Here is a 14179-nt window from a genome sequence, read left to right on the forward strand (position 1 = left end):
GCGCCTCAGAAGCTCCAATGCTCTAAAAGGGAATTTAAAAAAAAAAAAAATAAAATAAAAAAAATTTGAACAAAAACTCAGAAAAGATCTGATGCAAGAAATATAAGGAAAAGGAAAAGGAGAAGGAGAAGAAGAAGAAGAAGAAGAAGAAGAAGAAGAAGAAGAAGAATTACAATATCTATAAAATCAAGAAATATGGAAAAAAGAGTAGGGGGAAATATTAAAAAATAATATCAATACCAGCCAAATACCAGCGAAATACCAGCCAAATAAGACAATTCCATAGAATATATGAAACATACCCGGATAAATGAAAACAGAACTCCTTCAGCCCCATCAGAGGCATGGGTACAAAAATTTGTGAAACTAAACGATTAAAATGACCCACGATAACACCGGCGTATATGCGCATTATTATGAGTAAACAAGAACAAAGTGTGTATGTACACCCGTAAGGCTGAAAAACAGAAGCAAGGTGGGCCATCGTTATGGAAAGCAAGGGAAGGATGTCGTGAAAGGTTCCTCTTCCTCTCCCTTTGCCCTCCCACGCGCTCCCATCCCTTTTCCCTAGGAACACAAAACACTTTGAAGACAACATATCAGAACAAAAATTGCTTCCGTAGCATGTCCCGCTTTCTCTTTCAATGCGGGATTTTGGCCGTGACATCAACACGCGCACGCAGACACATATTTATTCACATACAAATAATTATTAAGGGGGTGGTATAGAGTAGGTAAATCGACAAGAAAAAGAAATAGATGGCTCTGAAGAAAAAAGTAAGGAAAATGAACAGAAATATAAAATAAAATAAAACGCCTCCACTCCGCCCTGTTCTATTTCAATTCGTATTCTTTGTTTTAAATTGTTTATTCATTCCTTTCGGATACTGCCACTTTTGCGTCCACCGAGGAGTTCATATGCGACATCCGCATACCCGCCAGTCTCCTCGTCTCCGCGACGCTTCGCAGGACTTTGTCGGCGCAGCCAACCTGGGAATAACCGGCCGCCAGGTCGTCGGGAGGGTGAGAAGGATGAGGAGCGTTGTGGGATTGGTGGGTGTGGTGGCGGTGGCGGTGGCCGCCTGGAAAGGGGTGAGTAGCGGTAGCAGCGGGAGGTGTAGAAGAGGAGGCGGCCATAGGCCCACCAGAGGCAGAAGCCGAGTATGCCAGCGAGGCAGAAGCCGAGGGCCGTCAAAAGCATCCAGTGGCCGCCCATCTATTTAGAATTGGAGTTAGTTAGTCCCATAAACGAGCGGTAGATGCATTATTTTTTTTCTTTTTCTTTTTATTTTACGCACCCAAAAGATGAGCCTTGCATCTTTGCCATGCCAACTGCTGCCCTGATGATGTGTGAAGAAGCTCCATGAATGCCGGTTATACTCGTCTGGCATGAGTATGCGCACTCGATCGGTCATGGTGGGTTCGGAAAGCATGTATTCCTTCCAGATGACGGAGAGGAAGAGCGGGCCAGTCGAATACATCACGGTGATGTACGGTAGCGCCCAGTTCTTATTATACGCTTGTAAGGAGTCAATGACACGGAGGAAGAAAGGGTGTTGGGGGACAGCTCCCATGGCATCGTTGGAAATGCCTGTGGGCGCTGTGCGGCGGACCCAAGCACCGTAGGAGAGGAGCGGATCAAGGCGACGGTTGCAACCCTGTAATATAAGAAGCATTGGATTAGTTAGGAACTTACGGGCGCGACTGGCATTTATTTCCTGCAGGAGCAACAAAACTGGAATGACGAAAAAATAAATCCAAATCAACATACATCGTCTAGATCAATGTAGGTGCCACCATAATGTGCCAAGACGAAGTATCGAATCGCGTCCGCTCGCTGAATGTTGTGCGGGTAGTTATCAAAAGTCTCTAGGAACCAAGGGTATTCTTTCGCGATGAAATCCCTTGATTTCGTGTCCGTCCAAAGCTAATAGTGGTTTTATTTTGGCTTAGCTTCAATTGACCTTTTCATTTCCATTCTTTCACTCAAATTCTGAACGCAACATTCCGACAATTGCATTGAACATTTGCTCCAGCCAACAATTAGGATACGCTACATCTACAGAAAAATTTTTCTCCCCCCTCCCCAGAAAAAAGAAAGAAAGAAAGAAACCACCAAAACGCACCTTGTATTCGTAATCCGCGTGGAGCTTGATACAGCTCTGCTGAGCACCAAGCCACATAGCAGGAATTGATTCATTCTTGTATGTTTGATGTATGATCTTAGGAATAAGCTGCGGACGGGTCTCAATTAGACTCGAATTCGGCGAAGGGAGGTCCGAACGGCGAATCGCATCAGCCGAGGCATCTTCGATGAGAAGTGTCAGGAGGGTAAAGACACTGCGCACAAGGGAAGCGACTATGAAGAAGTTGACGACGATGAATATGAGGTAGCCTTTCCGCATTGTTGAGGCTTTTGGTACTGTTTCAACACCACCCAGCGCAGGTGGTGGGTCAGAGTTTTTGAAGGGCCCGCGCAAAATTGAGCAAAACGCGAGATTTCTCGCCCCCCAGAACCCAAGCAGGAGGGGCGTTGGTAGAGGCAAGAAATATAGCAATTGTGGCCGAGGCGTGTAGTCCCAATTGGCAGAAATTGCCTCGATTCACACAGGTGAGGGAGGATTTGTTGCGAAGCAGCGGTTGGGAGAAAACACGGGATTTTTGTTGCTGAAATTCGGAGGAAGGTTTGTCCTTTCTGCGTGGAAGGAAAGATACTAAAAAAAAAACCCCTGGTTGGTTCTTAGATCGACGCTGGATCGTTCGTGACTGGGATGGTGGAGAAGGCGGAGGGCGAACGTGGATGGGGAGTGGGAGTTCGAGAGGGTGCAAATGACGAACAAATGGCCAGGGATATTATATCTGAAGCTATGAAAAACGACAAAGGAAGGGAAGTGGCGCGCAGGCCGGATGAAGAGAGGCTCAACAAGAAAGGAGCGTCAGGGGATTGTTCAAAAGGCCCGAGGAGATGAGGACGGAGTTTGGCTGAACGACCGTGGATAGGATTGGTGCAAGGGCAAAGCCAAAACGACGAAGGAGTGACGGGTGCTTTCAGGGGATGATGGGAGGATCAGAAGCTAAACTAAGTTTAAATAAAATAAATCAAACTAAATCAAAGGAGTGGACGAATAGAATTGGGGAATGAAACGGCGACGAGATCTTGTTGGTGGAGGGAGAAAACAACCAAAAAAATAAAAAATAAAATAAATTAAAAAAAACGGAAAGGGCAAACAAATGACAAAGATGGATTATTGCTGGGAGCTGCGTCTGCACCAGCAGCGGCGTTTTTGGAGCCAGGGAAACTAAAGGAGTGACGGGTTTCTCGAGCCCAGGCACTAACTGCAATAGGGCGGCCAGGGAGGAAGAGTGGGGCTCAAAAAAATGAGGAGAGGCTGGACATAATTAACGGGGAACTGGCTGGCTTGGGACGACGGACTGTTGTTGCTTGGTGTGGAGGCTGAAGGCTTGGAGACATGGAGCCACAAAAGTCGTCGCAACCCGCTTTGTGAATATCGATTCCGTCCGATGAGTCTTATTATGATTATATTATTATAACTAGTTATATGTTCCTAGGCGTTCTCGGGGAAGTTTGTGCGTTGTGTAGCTGCCTGCGCTGAGAAGGATTGAATTGGACTATGGTCAGCTGTCAGCGCCGGGGGGGAGAAAATTAACGAGGAGGCGGGCTGGAAAAGGCTTGTTTTCTGGCTTGCTCTCCGTTTCTTTTCTTATATTGTTGTTTTATATATATCGAGATGGTGCGCGTTGGGGGATCAACCATGAATTGTAGAAAGGGAGACAATTAAAGGCTACTGGTAGAAATGGAACGCCGCCAAAGGCAAAGGTTTCACAGGGCAACTGTTCTGCTCAAACTTCAAAGCGGCGGCAGACGAACCGCGGAAACGGGAGAACTTACATAGTACACGCTGGAACGAGTTGCGAATGCCTCGGAAAGTTGAAGATCAGAGTTCAAGAAAGTGATGGAGCGATGGGGGTTAAAACGTGGATGAGAGCTTGACTCGGGCTTATGTGCAGGGCTATGCATGCTAGGCGAAAGGCAAATAAAAAGTTAAACGACGGGGGTTTGAGGGACACCCAGCAGGGAGTGGATACGCTACTTGACGCCTGGCAGCGCCAAGCAGACGATCAGGACGAAGAACAGAGAGGCTGAAGGGACAGACTGGTGCGTGCATTGCATGCCGCCGATGCTGCAGACGCTGTTGATGCCGACGTTGAGGTTGAGGTTGAGGTTTGACGTTGGATGAAAGTCGAACGCGTCCAAAAGAAGGACGGCAGAATCGCGGGTTGCTATGGGACTTCCATATTGGGCTAGGCGCAGCCTGGAAGGGGAAAGCGGTGGCGCAGGTGCTAGGCTGAATACAGTAAAGTGTGGCCACCGATCTTGTCTAGTCAGGGCTAGCGCGCTGCATGTACCCACCGCCCATTTTGTGGTGCGCAGGTACTTGGCCAGAGTTACCAACGGTTATCGCATATACATAGTATTATTCTCAGCAATATGTGCCTTTGATCTCTGTTATCAATTGAACCCTTGAGCCTTGAGCGCTTTCACCCGGTCTCAACTTTAATGTCCGTAGCTGCACATCCTAGGCTGCCTCGGGGCCCTTCCAGGGCCCGACCGCGCGGAACCTTGCTAGCGCAGGAGGCTTCATAGCCGTCACTTGCAAGCTGCATGCGCGCTAGCACACCCCGGCTTTGCTGGTCCTGCACCATGTTGTGCATCGACCGCCTGAAGGAACCTTGGAATGATGCCAATTTCTTTGCTGCCACGGTTTCCGTCACGGTTTCTTGCCTTTTGCACTGTGCTACGATGTACATACAGAATCATGGTACTTCTTTGAGGCACAGTGGGGATTTGCCGATGCTGATGGCCCAGTTACCGTGCGCGGTTTCTGGGGCAGTTGATTCAACCACAGGATGTTGCGCCCGCTGGCTTTCATTTTGACAAGTGCAGCATTGCCACGGAGACAGATCAATCGGTTTTCCTGCCTAATATCTGCGGCGCATATGCTCTCCCAAGTGTAATACGTAACCTGCACCGCACAGTTCTCGTGTGGTGCATCATGGTCGTCGTCAGTCAATGCTTGCGAAAGTGCCTTGAGCACGCGGCGGGATACTTGGGTGACGCACGCAGGAGAGGACTTGATCAGGCCAAGGCGGCTAACTGATAAGATCCGTGCAGCTGAGCGTTGTTGCTGCTATTTTTAGTGTGGATATCCCAACAGGCGTGGAGGAAGAAATTTTCGCCACCACTGGGCTCCAGAGAAGACTGAGCACTGATTCCACTGCTTTTGGGACTGATATTACCTATTAAACTGGCGCTATTATGTGATTTGATTCTTCGTTGCCTCATCGCGCTGCACTGCACTGCAAGGCAATCTTCATAATTTTGAATGCCTTTCAATCAATTCAGCTGAATATTCAGTCCTCAAATGGAGTTTCTTAGTCAAAGTAACCGGTGACGAATGGTGTATCTAGCCGGCGAGTCACAAGAATCCCAGACCTCGCCCTGCGTATCCAGGTATGGCGCAGCACACCGTGGCATGGTTTGACAGCGGCGTTAGCCAGTCAACATCCTTGGCCTGACAACAACAAAATTTTTCCAAGGGCAGCGTCGTCAGAAGCGCGAGGCTAAATTTGACGGCTCTCAAGAACCCACAGCAAGAAACTCCCCACTTCCCCTGTGAAGATTTGAGCCCTGCTCGTTCGGATGACCGAGCGACCTGACAGAACCAACCACGGCCGCCACCACTCATCCAAGCAACGGAAGTGCTCCGGAATCAGCGATGGTGGAAATGATGCTGGAGTTTTGTTGCAATGGCATCTAGTTACTTCAAGTTCTATTCGCAAGCTTGCCTCGAGAAAATCGGGCTCGATGAACACGAAATAAAATGAAGATGGAAAGTACCTGGTTCGTACTACGGAGTCGCGCGATTTGAGGTGCATCCATGGATGTTATAGATGGGGGAAATCCAACCTCACCTCAAAGTCAATACCAACACAGATTTCTCCACGCAACCCAACAATCCCTCCACCAGATCCAGTTACTGGACGATAACAATTCCTTCCCGGCATATGTACGCTTTCACGGGCTCTGTCCGACCTGTCCACCGGCTTTCCGCGAAGCGCACTGTCCCGCAATCGAGAGCGGGGGCCGGACCATGATGATGTCAGGCCAACTACACAGGGGAGCAAACGACGTTTGCGTAGGATGGAAATCGAACATTTTAGATGCCAGGGGTCAGAGGGGAATGTGCTAGGCTTGTAGATTGGCTCGTCATGTATCCGGATGTTGTCGCTACAGAGTTCAAGCCGGGGTGTTTACTTCAGATTACGTTTGACGAAGTCTTATCGCAGAGCGGAATGGAAGCAGGGGATGTATTTTATATCTGCTTCAATCATTCTGAAGATAGAAAAAGGTAAAGATGAACAAATAAACAAAAAGAATTAAGAGCATGGCTCGATGGAAAGTCAGCATCCTCCCTCATTATTATTATTGTTATTATTCCCTCTGAACTATCGTGGCTTCCCTCCTCCCCCCCAAACGAAATGATCCGCCTCGGAATCCCCAACCAGTGAATCCTCCTGGAGATGGCGATATCATCGATCGTGATATCTCCCTACGCGACAAGCGCTAGCTACCACACAAACAAAAACAAGTTTTATTGTCTCAGTGAGCCTGCCAAGGCGGACGCAGACCTCATTCATTCATATACTTTCTCACTCACTCACTCACTCACTCAGCCACTCAGCCCGAGCTCATCACAAACAGCCCGCAAAATCGCTCACACGAGGCTTTCAAGCTCCCGTGAAAAACCGCGCACACAGCCCATCCGGGGGACTCTTAACAATGCCAAACCGCGAAGCATCCAAAAGGGCCAGACGGAACCTGAAAGTATGCCACGTCATGTCATGGGGCGGGCAACCCACGACATCAATACACACCTACCTGCTAACATTGGATTCCGGGAACATGTGAACAGGGAACCATGGCCGTGCCGTTGCGTTACGGTGCCCACCCGCCTGCCCGGGTGAGCGTGCCGGGATTCGAAGGCGGTTGATCAGGGTACGTAGAAGCCGGCATGGGCATTGCGTGGCCGTTTACGACCGAAACCCTATCGCTGCCTCTCGTCTCCCCGGTCCCCCGTGCGCTTATGAGTTTCGTAAACAATGCGCGAACATATTCGGCCGATGGGGACATCACACTTTTTGCTCGGTGCGGAAACGGGCGTCGAAGCTTCTGACGAATAATTGCCGCGTACGGAAATTTCTCCAGCGGAACGGGATTACCGATAGCCGACGGCAATGGATGGAACATTTTGGTGGCGCAAACGGCTGATTGGGTTCACGGCCGGAATTAGGCTGGCGGTGAGAAGATCGGGCCGGCCTATATTGATAAGGGTAGAGAAGCCGTTTCAATTCAGTGAAGAGATAAAAACATTTTCTTATTACATCAAGCCTTGGAAATACAACATGTCACGGAAATAGCTGCTGGGTCTGCAGCGTTCGAGACATTTCCTGGAATTAACCTCATCGGGTAAGAATCTTTACCATATTTGATGTGGGAGAGAAAAGATATGGCAAGACTCTTTCTGTAGGCAACACCTTTTTTTTTTTTTTTTTTAACAATAACAAAAATGGCTCTAGGTGCATGTGGACATGGGATGGATGCAAGGCTTTCAGCGCAGTTGGCTTAAAGTTGGTTGGAGAGACGTAACTAATAGTTACTAATAGTTAGTCCTAATACTACTGCTGCTTGGAGCTTTCTTAAGCGCTTACTTTTATATCGATCGCCAACTCAAATACAATAGTGTAAGTCTTGGGCGTCAAGAAAAAAACTACGTCGTGCATTACTAGGACTTGCTTACACCCGGGGGTAGTGCTTGGGGTGTCGCCAGAGCCTAAGCGCCGGGCGAATTTTCCCTTTATATGTATGTATGTACACACGGCTTTTAGCATTGTTTTGCTTCTACCGGACGTTTGTTCCCACAAGAACTGCCAGGGTCGCAAATCCTAGCTCTATCGGAAAGACGCGGCATAGAAGAATGGCACTGATGGAATGAAAGCGTAGAGTTTTACGGATTCCCGTGTTTGAGGAAAAGCAAGTTGATGTTGGGTCGTTGATATTTGGAAGTTCAAAGAGTGTATATACTTAATGAGTGTAATCGAGGCTGTAAGTAAAGCATGTTGAACTGCTTCAGCAAGCCAATGGAATTCCCTAACCGTTGAAGATAGAGGAAAAAAATTAAGGAGACCAAACTGAAACCTTACTCCCACAACTTCTTCAGTAATCATCTCCTCGGGAAATCACCTCCTTGCAATTTGGCCGGAGCAAAACAGTCTGTTACCGAAGATTCTGTTAGAATTTTTCACGTTAACTAAACAAATATGAGCCTACTTACATGCTCAAACTGCGCGACGTAGGATCCAGGAACATCCACGAGCGGCGCATAAGACTGAACGATACCATTAGTGACGAGCGATCTCATACCGAGATGGTATCTTTGTACCCCCAACCGCTCAAGGTAGCGCCTGGAGAAAACCAGAGTCCCGAAATTCTCCTTGATGGTCTTCAGTAGCGACTTGGCCGAGGAGTGATGAAGCCCGGTCGTGCTGGAATTCTCATCGTACCCGTACCCGTAGATTCCGGTGGCATCATCGAGATACGCTTTTCCGGTACTGCCGAACGTTTCAATAGCGAACACGTCGCCTTCTTCCATGCGCTGGTTGGTCTGTGTCTTCACGAATGGGACTTGTTTGTCGCCGTGGATCTTGTAATGCAGGATGTTATGACCCGTGATGTTTCGAACCGCCTTTACGGGGATGACCTTCCGGTTGAGCTCAACCTCGTAGCTCTCCATTACCTCTTGGATTGCCTCACTGATGTGAGCGATCCTGGAGTCAATGCCTGCTTCCTGATCTTTCCTTTAGCTTTTGCACAGCCCTACGGTGTAAAAGAAAAAAAAAAAATCGATTCACATACCTTGAGCCCAGCATTGGTCGCATCCTTGACAGCTGCAAGCAAATTATCGTAGACTGGATTGAAAGCCATGGTAAAGGCGCTATCCACGATCCTGCCGTTGACATGAACTCCGAAATCTATTTTCAAAACATCATCATACTGGAGGATAACCTCCTTGGCACCAGGATTAGGGGTCCAGTGAGCTGCGATGTTATTCAAACAGAGGCCGGTGGGAAAGGCCATGCCGGCTTTGAGAGCGTCTCCAGTCTCAAGACCTTGGTGATTAGTTAGTGCACGGACGCCGTCCTCAATTTCTGGGGCAAGCTGGCTGAGCGCAATGCCGGGTTTGATGATTGTCTGCACATACTGGCGAACTTGGCGATGGACTTCGGCAGCTTTGCGGTAGTCATTTAGGAACTCATCGTCCATAGCGTTCAAAACGGATAGATGACGGAGTTCTTCAGTAGTGGTGCGCTGAAGATTGTCATTGTCCGTGCTGTATTTGACAATTTCAGCTTCCGGGTATCGCTGACTGCGAAAAATGTTCGCTAATGCAACCCTAGGCGGGGTGGTCTGTAGGATTTCCAATTCCTTTGTATTCTTCTTTTTCTTTTTCTTCTTTCTCTTGTTTCTCTTCTGGCCTGATCTTGGGTTAGCTTCAAGTATACGGCAATTTCCCGAGTTGGCCTACCATCGTTGCCAATTTGACCAACAGCTTTTAGGTCAGCTCCAGGCTTATCGTCGTCCTCATCCTCCCCGCCTTCGCTTTCTCCTTCGAGTGAACCATGAACGAGTCCACTTGCTGCGGCTTGCTTCGGAGGATTGATGGCATCAATTGCGGGGGGTGATGATGACTCTGGGTAGGTGGTTAGAACGGCATACTAACAACAAAATATATATTCTACTTATTTCCCATACCATTTGGGCCCCGGCGATGATTGTGCGGTGTCTTGGATCCCATGACAGGCTTCCGTTTGTATTCATAAGGGGTTTTGATTGTTGATGGTTGATGGGACTGTCTGTGAGAAGCCGTTGGAATCTTAACCAAAGCTTGGCGCATGCTTTCCCCCTTTTGGGCAAGCCATGATGCAGGAATTAATATTCGTTATACGCTGTAAGTTGTTCAATGGAATTGATTCTTGAATTAAGTGATGAACTCGCTGTTTTCAATTTCAAAGGCGAAATGGGAACCACCAAAAAATGATCAAAAAGTATTGTAGCTTCCTGAGGAGGCAAATCTGGGGTATATATATATCTTATTATGTGTATCCTAAATCACTGCCTTGCACCCTTCTGACTCCTGATCATGACAAGGATAGTAATGAGAATGATGAAATTCCCAGGAACCGCCCGAAATAAACCTTCAGCCAACCCGATTGCCAACCCTAATCCCGGTTCCCAACCCCGATCCGTAGCAGAAAACGGAGTGATATCAGAACTGTATATGAAACGGACGGAGTAGGATAAAAGACGTGTGTTAAAAGAAAAAACATCCGTGAATATAAAACTGAAGAAGGCGAGGAAGGAGAAAGAGGAAAATTGGAAAAAGGGCATAAAAGGAAAAAAAGGAGAGGAAGTAATACGGTGGGGGGGGAGAAGGAGAATAAGAAGAGTAAGAAACTAGAACCAATAGCCCTATTCACCTAGATATTACTGTAGTGTCAACAGAAAAGGAAAAGGTGAAAAGTACAGTAAATGGCGAACATGCTAATCGATGTTTCCTATCGTAGTAATGAGTCTGTTTCTTCGTGATGAATCACCGTTGAATTCCAATCATAATCGTATCGTGCCTGTCCCTTTCCTGACCAGTATCCCTTGAGATCAGACCCAAAAAATACAAATTATATTAAGACGACATGGCACTCGCTCCGCTGGAAACTGTGGAACAGAGCAAACTCCAACGCCACAAAGAACACCACGAAAAAAGGTACACCGGCAAAACCGCTCACACTTAGAAAACGTCAGAGTTAAAACGTTGCATCCTAAGTTTTGGAGCAAAACGCAAATCAACGGTGCCTTCAAATCGCCGGCTACTGCCCACGATCACTGCGTAATCGTAAGGTGACTCGTAGGCGTAGCTATGGGATGGCTGGATTGTCACCGTGTTGTAGGGCAATGGTGATGGTTTCGGCCTTTCAGCGGTGACTGGTGATACGGGCTTATTTACGGTGTACTGGTTGCGCGGCTCGATAAGTACTGTTGTGGCTGTCACTTGCTGAGTGTAGTAATCCGTGTAGGATTCCGCGTAGAGCGTGACTGGGTTTGTTCGGGTTGGAGTCCGCGGGCTTCGCGGGCTGCGCGGGGAGATTTCTGCATATTCAAGTGGTTCATTTCGTCGGTGTGATTTCGGTGATATTATAGGAATGTCGTCGTCAGTGGCCCATCGGGGTCTGATGATTTTGTAGTTATATGACGGGACCGATTGGGAGTATGCATGTCGTTTTGGTGAAGGGCCGCGATTTTGCGCAGGCAAATCTGATTTCGATGGGCGATGGGACCTGCGCATTCGAGGGGACGGAGAGCGTGCCTTTGTTTTATGAATGGGGGAGTACGACCTGCGCGGTGTTGCCCGTACGCGTGGTCCCCGGGAGTGAGCTCGGAACGTTGATGGTCCAGGGCTAGTTCTTCGTCCTGGAAACGGTTTCTCTGGGGCTGGGGCTGATCTCTCATAGGGCGGGATACCAGTGGCTTTCTTCTCTTTGCGCCCACGGGTTTCCCCTCGCACATACATGTCCCACTCCTCGCGAATATCGTCATATTTTTGGTCGAAAACTCTCCTCTTTTCGTCATCTTGGAGGGTTTCGTACGCCTCTTGCACCTGATAATCAAACACGTTAATCATCAAGCATTCTCTGGCATATACGACAATGGATCAAGGAACCTGAATAATAAACAAACCTTGCAAAACTCATCCGACGATATCCCCGGATTCTTATCCGGGTGGGTCATCAGTAATTTTTTCCTGTACGCCTTTTTGATCTCCGCCGCCGTGGCGGATTGCGTGAGACCAAGGACCCGATAGCAGTCTATCTCAGTTGGCGCCTCCATTGTTTGGGAGTAATCTTTGGATTCAGTTCCTAGGTATACAATAGCATAAGCTCAGGAACGGAATGGGAATATTAAAAGGTGTTGAGCCGGAGTCAGGAAGACAGGCAAAATGGAAGCCAATAGTGTATGAACACGAAAGGATTGGCAAATGAAAGGCGAATTTTCGGTTGGGAGGATACCTTATTTATACTCACTTGATGTTTTTCTCTGCCTCACTCCCTACAACCCCGCCCGATGTAAACTGCTTGTTTAACTTCCAGGGAGCTTCGTGCCAATAGCTTTTGTTCGCATCTGTATTTCGCTACATCACGGCCCGTTGACTAAAACAGACCCTGAACTTGGGCAGAGTTGGCGTTAGATATTACCTTCTGTGGGATCAGAGCCTTTGGATTCTGGTGCAAGTTGAAGTAGTTGACACCAAACTGGCCAGGCGGCTCAGGTTGATTGGCTGTTGCTCGAAGAAATCTTCAGGACAAGCAAGCTTTGCATTATGTTTTGTAAAGTCCTCAGTCGTCAGTCGTCAGTTTACTCCGCGATGACTTGTTCAGAAGATATTAATAGGCGGTGACAGCCAGTGTCTAGCTTGAAAGAACAAAATGAATCCTTGAACAGCCAGGTTGGAATCTAAATGTACGTCATATGTTCCAAAACAGCCCAAAATTCCAATAACAATTCGACATAGCATGATTGAAAAGTCAAAGAAGTGCCGGTAGGAGAGAGGGTGTCACCCCTCTCTGCGGTTTTTTTCAAAGTCGATGTGAGCATTCCAACCGCAAGACGTGGTTATTTGTTTCTGGATATCCCTGGAAACAAAAAATCACTGGCTGATATAAAATGGTTGGCTTGTTTCGCGAACCGCCAATCAACTCCGCCCGCAGCATGACACCATTTGTCACACCTGCGGTATCAGCATCGCAGATTGAAGCTCTTCGAGCTTGAAGATATTGTTCAAAGCTGGAGACTCTTTGACAATGGAAACCGGAAGCCTGAAAACAACCATTCAGGAGTGGATATTCAAGCTGCCTTTCTTTCACTCTAAGCATGCACCCCGGTTCAATGACTTGGTGAGGCGACTCAATGGCTGAAAACGGGAGTTTCCATTGGCGCTTTTCCAGCTGCAGGAGAACAAATCCTGGCCGATCTGTCGGGCATGAACGGTGCCTGACAAGCATGCTCTGGAAGTTTGACTTCGCAGGACGGCCTCGCAACAATTATTTGCTGGCATGCTGGTGTTGGGCTGCTGGGCAAGGGGAACAAGTTGGGCAAAGTTGGACAAGTTTTCGGCGGCAATCTCGTCAGTTAAATCATGTGACACACTTGCCCTAGCTTCCAAATATTCTCGACGAGGAGTTTCAACGCAATAGCAATATCAGCGGGTGAAAGCTTTTCCCATTTCAACTTTCTAACCTGGCAACACCACCTTGCTGAGGAAGGCTACTACGAGGACGCCCTTCTGCGGCCGCCTCACTGCCTCCTGGCGCCCCGGCTGGATCTCCATCAGTACCCAGCTTCGGATGAGTAACTGCTATCTGTTGCGCGGATACGAGAGATTTCAGTTTTTATCTCCCTTCTAACACATTAGTCGCTTCTGTTGAAAGACGAGGCGATGTCTCAAGTGAGCAGCACTTGAGATCTCGAGCAAGAGCACCCCACCCTGCAGATCGTGGAGAATTGCTAGCGCGCTTACTTCGAGGCGGTGGTCAATAGTCTGATAACTCGCCTCGTCAAGCCTCGCGTCCGCTGTCTTGAATCATCATTAGTGACTACCAGATAACGTACAGGAGGCAAAGTGTGCGCTAATAAGAGCCAGCACGTTTTGGACAGGATGCCCAGAAAGTTGACCCCTACAACCCTGTGATGGGTTCGCAGAATTTTTGCCTTATTCGGTTTTCTTCATGCGCACCAACCACATGGAGATTACTGCACGGCCATAACAATCGAAACTTTCGAGCAATGAAACAAAACATGGTAGGCTTTACGGCCGTTCGAAATTTATTGCCTGGTGTCCTGCTTAAGACAGATAGATAAGCGGTTGTCCGGATCATTTTCTATTCTCTGATACAACTCTATGGATCTTGGATTAAACTGAGGCTAACTCATTGAACCATTGAATATATCTTGATTTTTGCAGTACGAAGTGAAAATCTTTCAAATGCA

At 48.0% G+C, this 14179-nt stretch overlaps 6 protein-coding genes across 6 annotated transcripts; 2 read left to right on the plus strand and 4 right to left on the minus strand.

Moving 5' to 3' along the window:
- Positions 1-207: 207 nt before the first annotated feature.
- Positions 208-2405, minus strand: HCBG_08074 (MIPC synthase; the record flags this gene model as incomplete). The annotated part of the gene is made up of 4 exons (XM_045435123.1): positions 208-1216; positions 1299-1658; positions 1772-1927; positions 2127-2405. 4 exons carry the CDS (start codon positions 2403-2405, stop codon positions 872-874), a joined length of 1140 nt encoding a protein of 379 aa, XP_045284429.1.
- Positions 2406-2771: 366 nt separating this feature from the next.
- Positions 2772-2969, plus strand: HCBG_08075 (uncharacterized protein; the record flags this gene model as incomplete). Its single annotated transcript, XM_045435124.1, has 1 exon — positions 2772-2969. The coding sequence occupies one exon, from the start codon at positions 2772-2774 to the stop codon at positions 2967-2969; it is 198 nt and encodes a 65-aa protein (XP_045284430.1).
- Positions 2970-4108: 1139 nt separating this feature from the next.
- HCBG_08076 (uncharacterized protein) lies at positions 4109-4725 on the minus strand (the record flags this gene model as incomplete). Its single annotated transcript, XM_045435125.1, has 2 exons — positions 4109-4367; positions 4565-4725. 2 exons carry the CDS (start codon positions 4723-4725, stop codon positions 4109-4111), a joined length of 420 nt encoding a protein of 139 aa, XP_045284431.1.
- A 1742-nt stretch (positions 4726-6467) lies between these two features.
- Positions 6468-7439, plus strand: HCBG_08077 (uncharacterized protein; the record flags this gene model as incomplete). The annotated part of the gene is made up of 4 exons (XM_045435126.1): positions 6468-6482; positions 6757-6907; positions 6996-7078; positions 7374-7439. The coding sequence occupies 4 exons, from the start codon at positions 6468-6470 to the stop codon at positions 7437-7439; spliced, it is 315 nt and encodes a 104-aa protein (XP_045284432.1).
- An 857-nt stretch (positions 7440-8296) lies between these two features.
- Positions 8297-9935, minus strand: HCBG_08078 (methionine aminopeptidase; the record flags this gene model as incomplete). Its single annotated transcript, XM_045435127.1, has 5 exons — positions 8297-8353; positions 8415-8927; positions 8996-9615; positions 9666-9830; positions 9893-9935. The coding sequence occupies 5 exons, from the start codon at positions 9933-9935 to the stop codon at positions 8297-8299; spliced, it is 1398 nt and encodes a 465-aa protein (XP_045284433.1).
- Positions 9936-10925: 990 nt separating this feature from the next.
- Positions 10926-12022, minus strand: HCBG_08079 (uncharacterized protein; the record flags this gene model as incomplete). Its single annotated transcript, XM_045435128.1, has 2 exons — positions 10926-11792; positions 11873-12022. 2 exons carry the CDS (start codon positions 12020-12022, stop codon positions 10926-10928), a joined length of 1017 nt encoding a protein of 338 aa, XP_045284434.1.
- Positions 12023-14179: the final 2157 nt, after the last annotated feature.

The sequence above is a fragment of the Histoplasma capsulatum genome, assembly GCF_000150115.1.
Source record: "Histoplasma capsulatum G186AR genomic scaffold supercont2.13, whole genome shotgun sequence".
Taxonomy (NCBI): Eukaryota; Fungi; Ascomycota; class Eurotiomycetes; order Onygenales; family Ajellomycetaceae; genus Histoplasma; species Histoplasma capsulatum.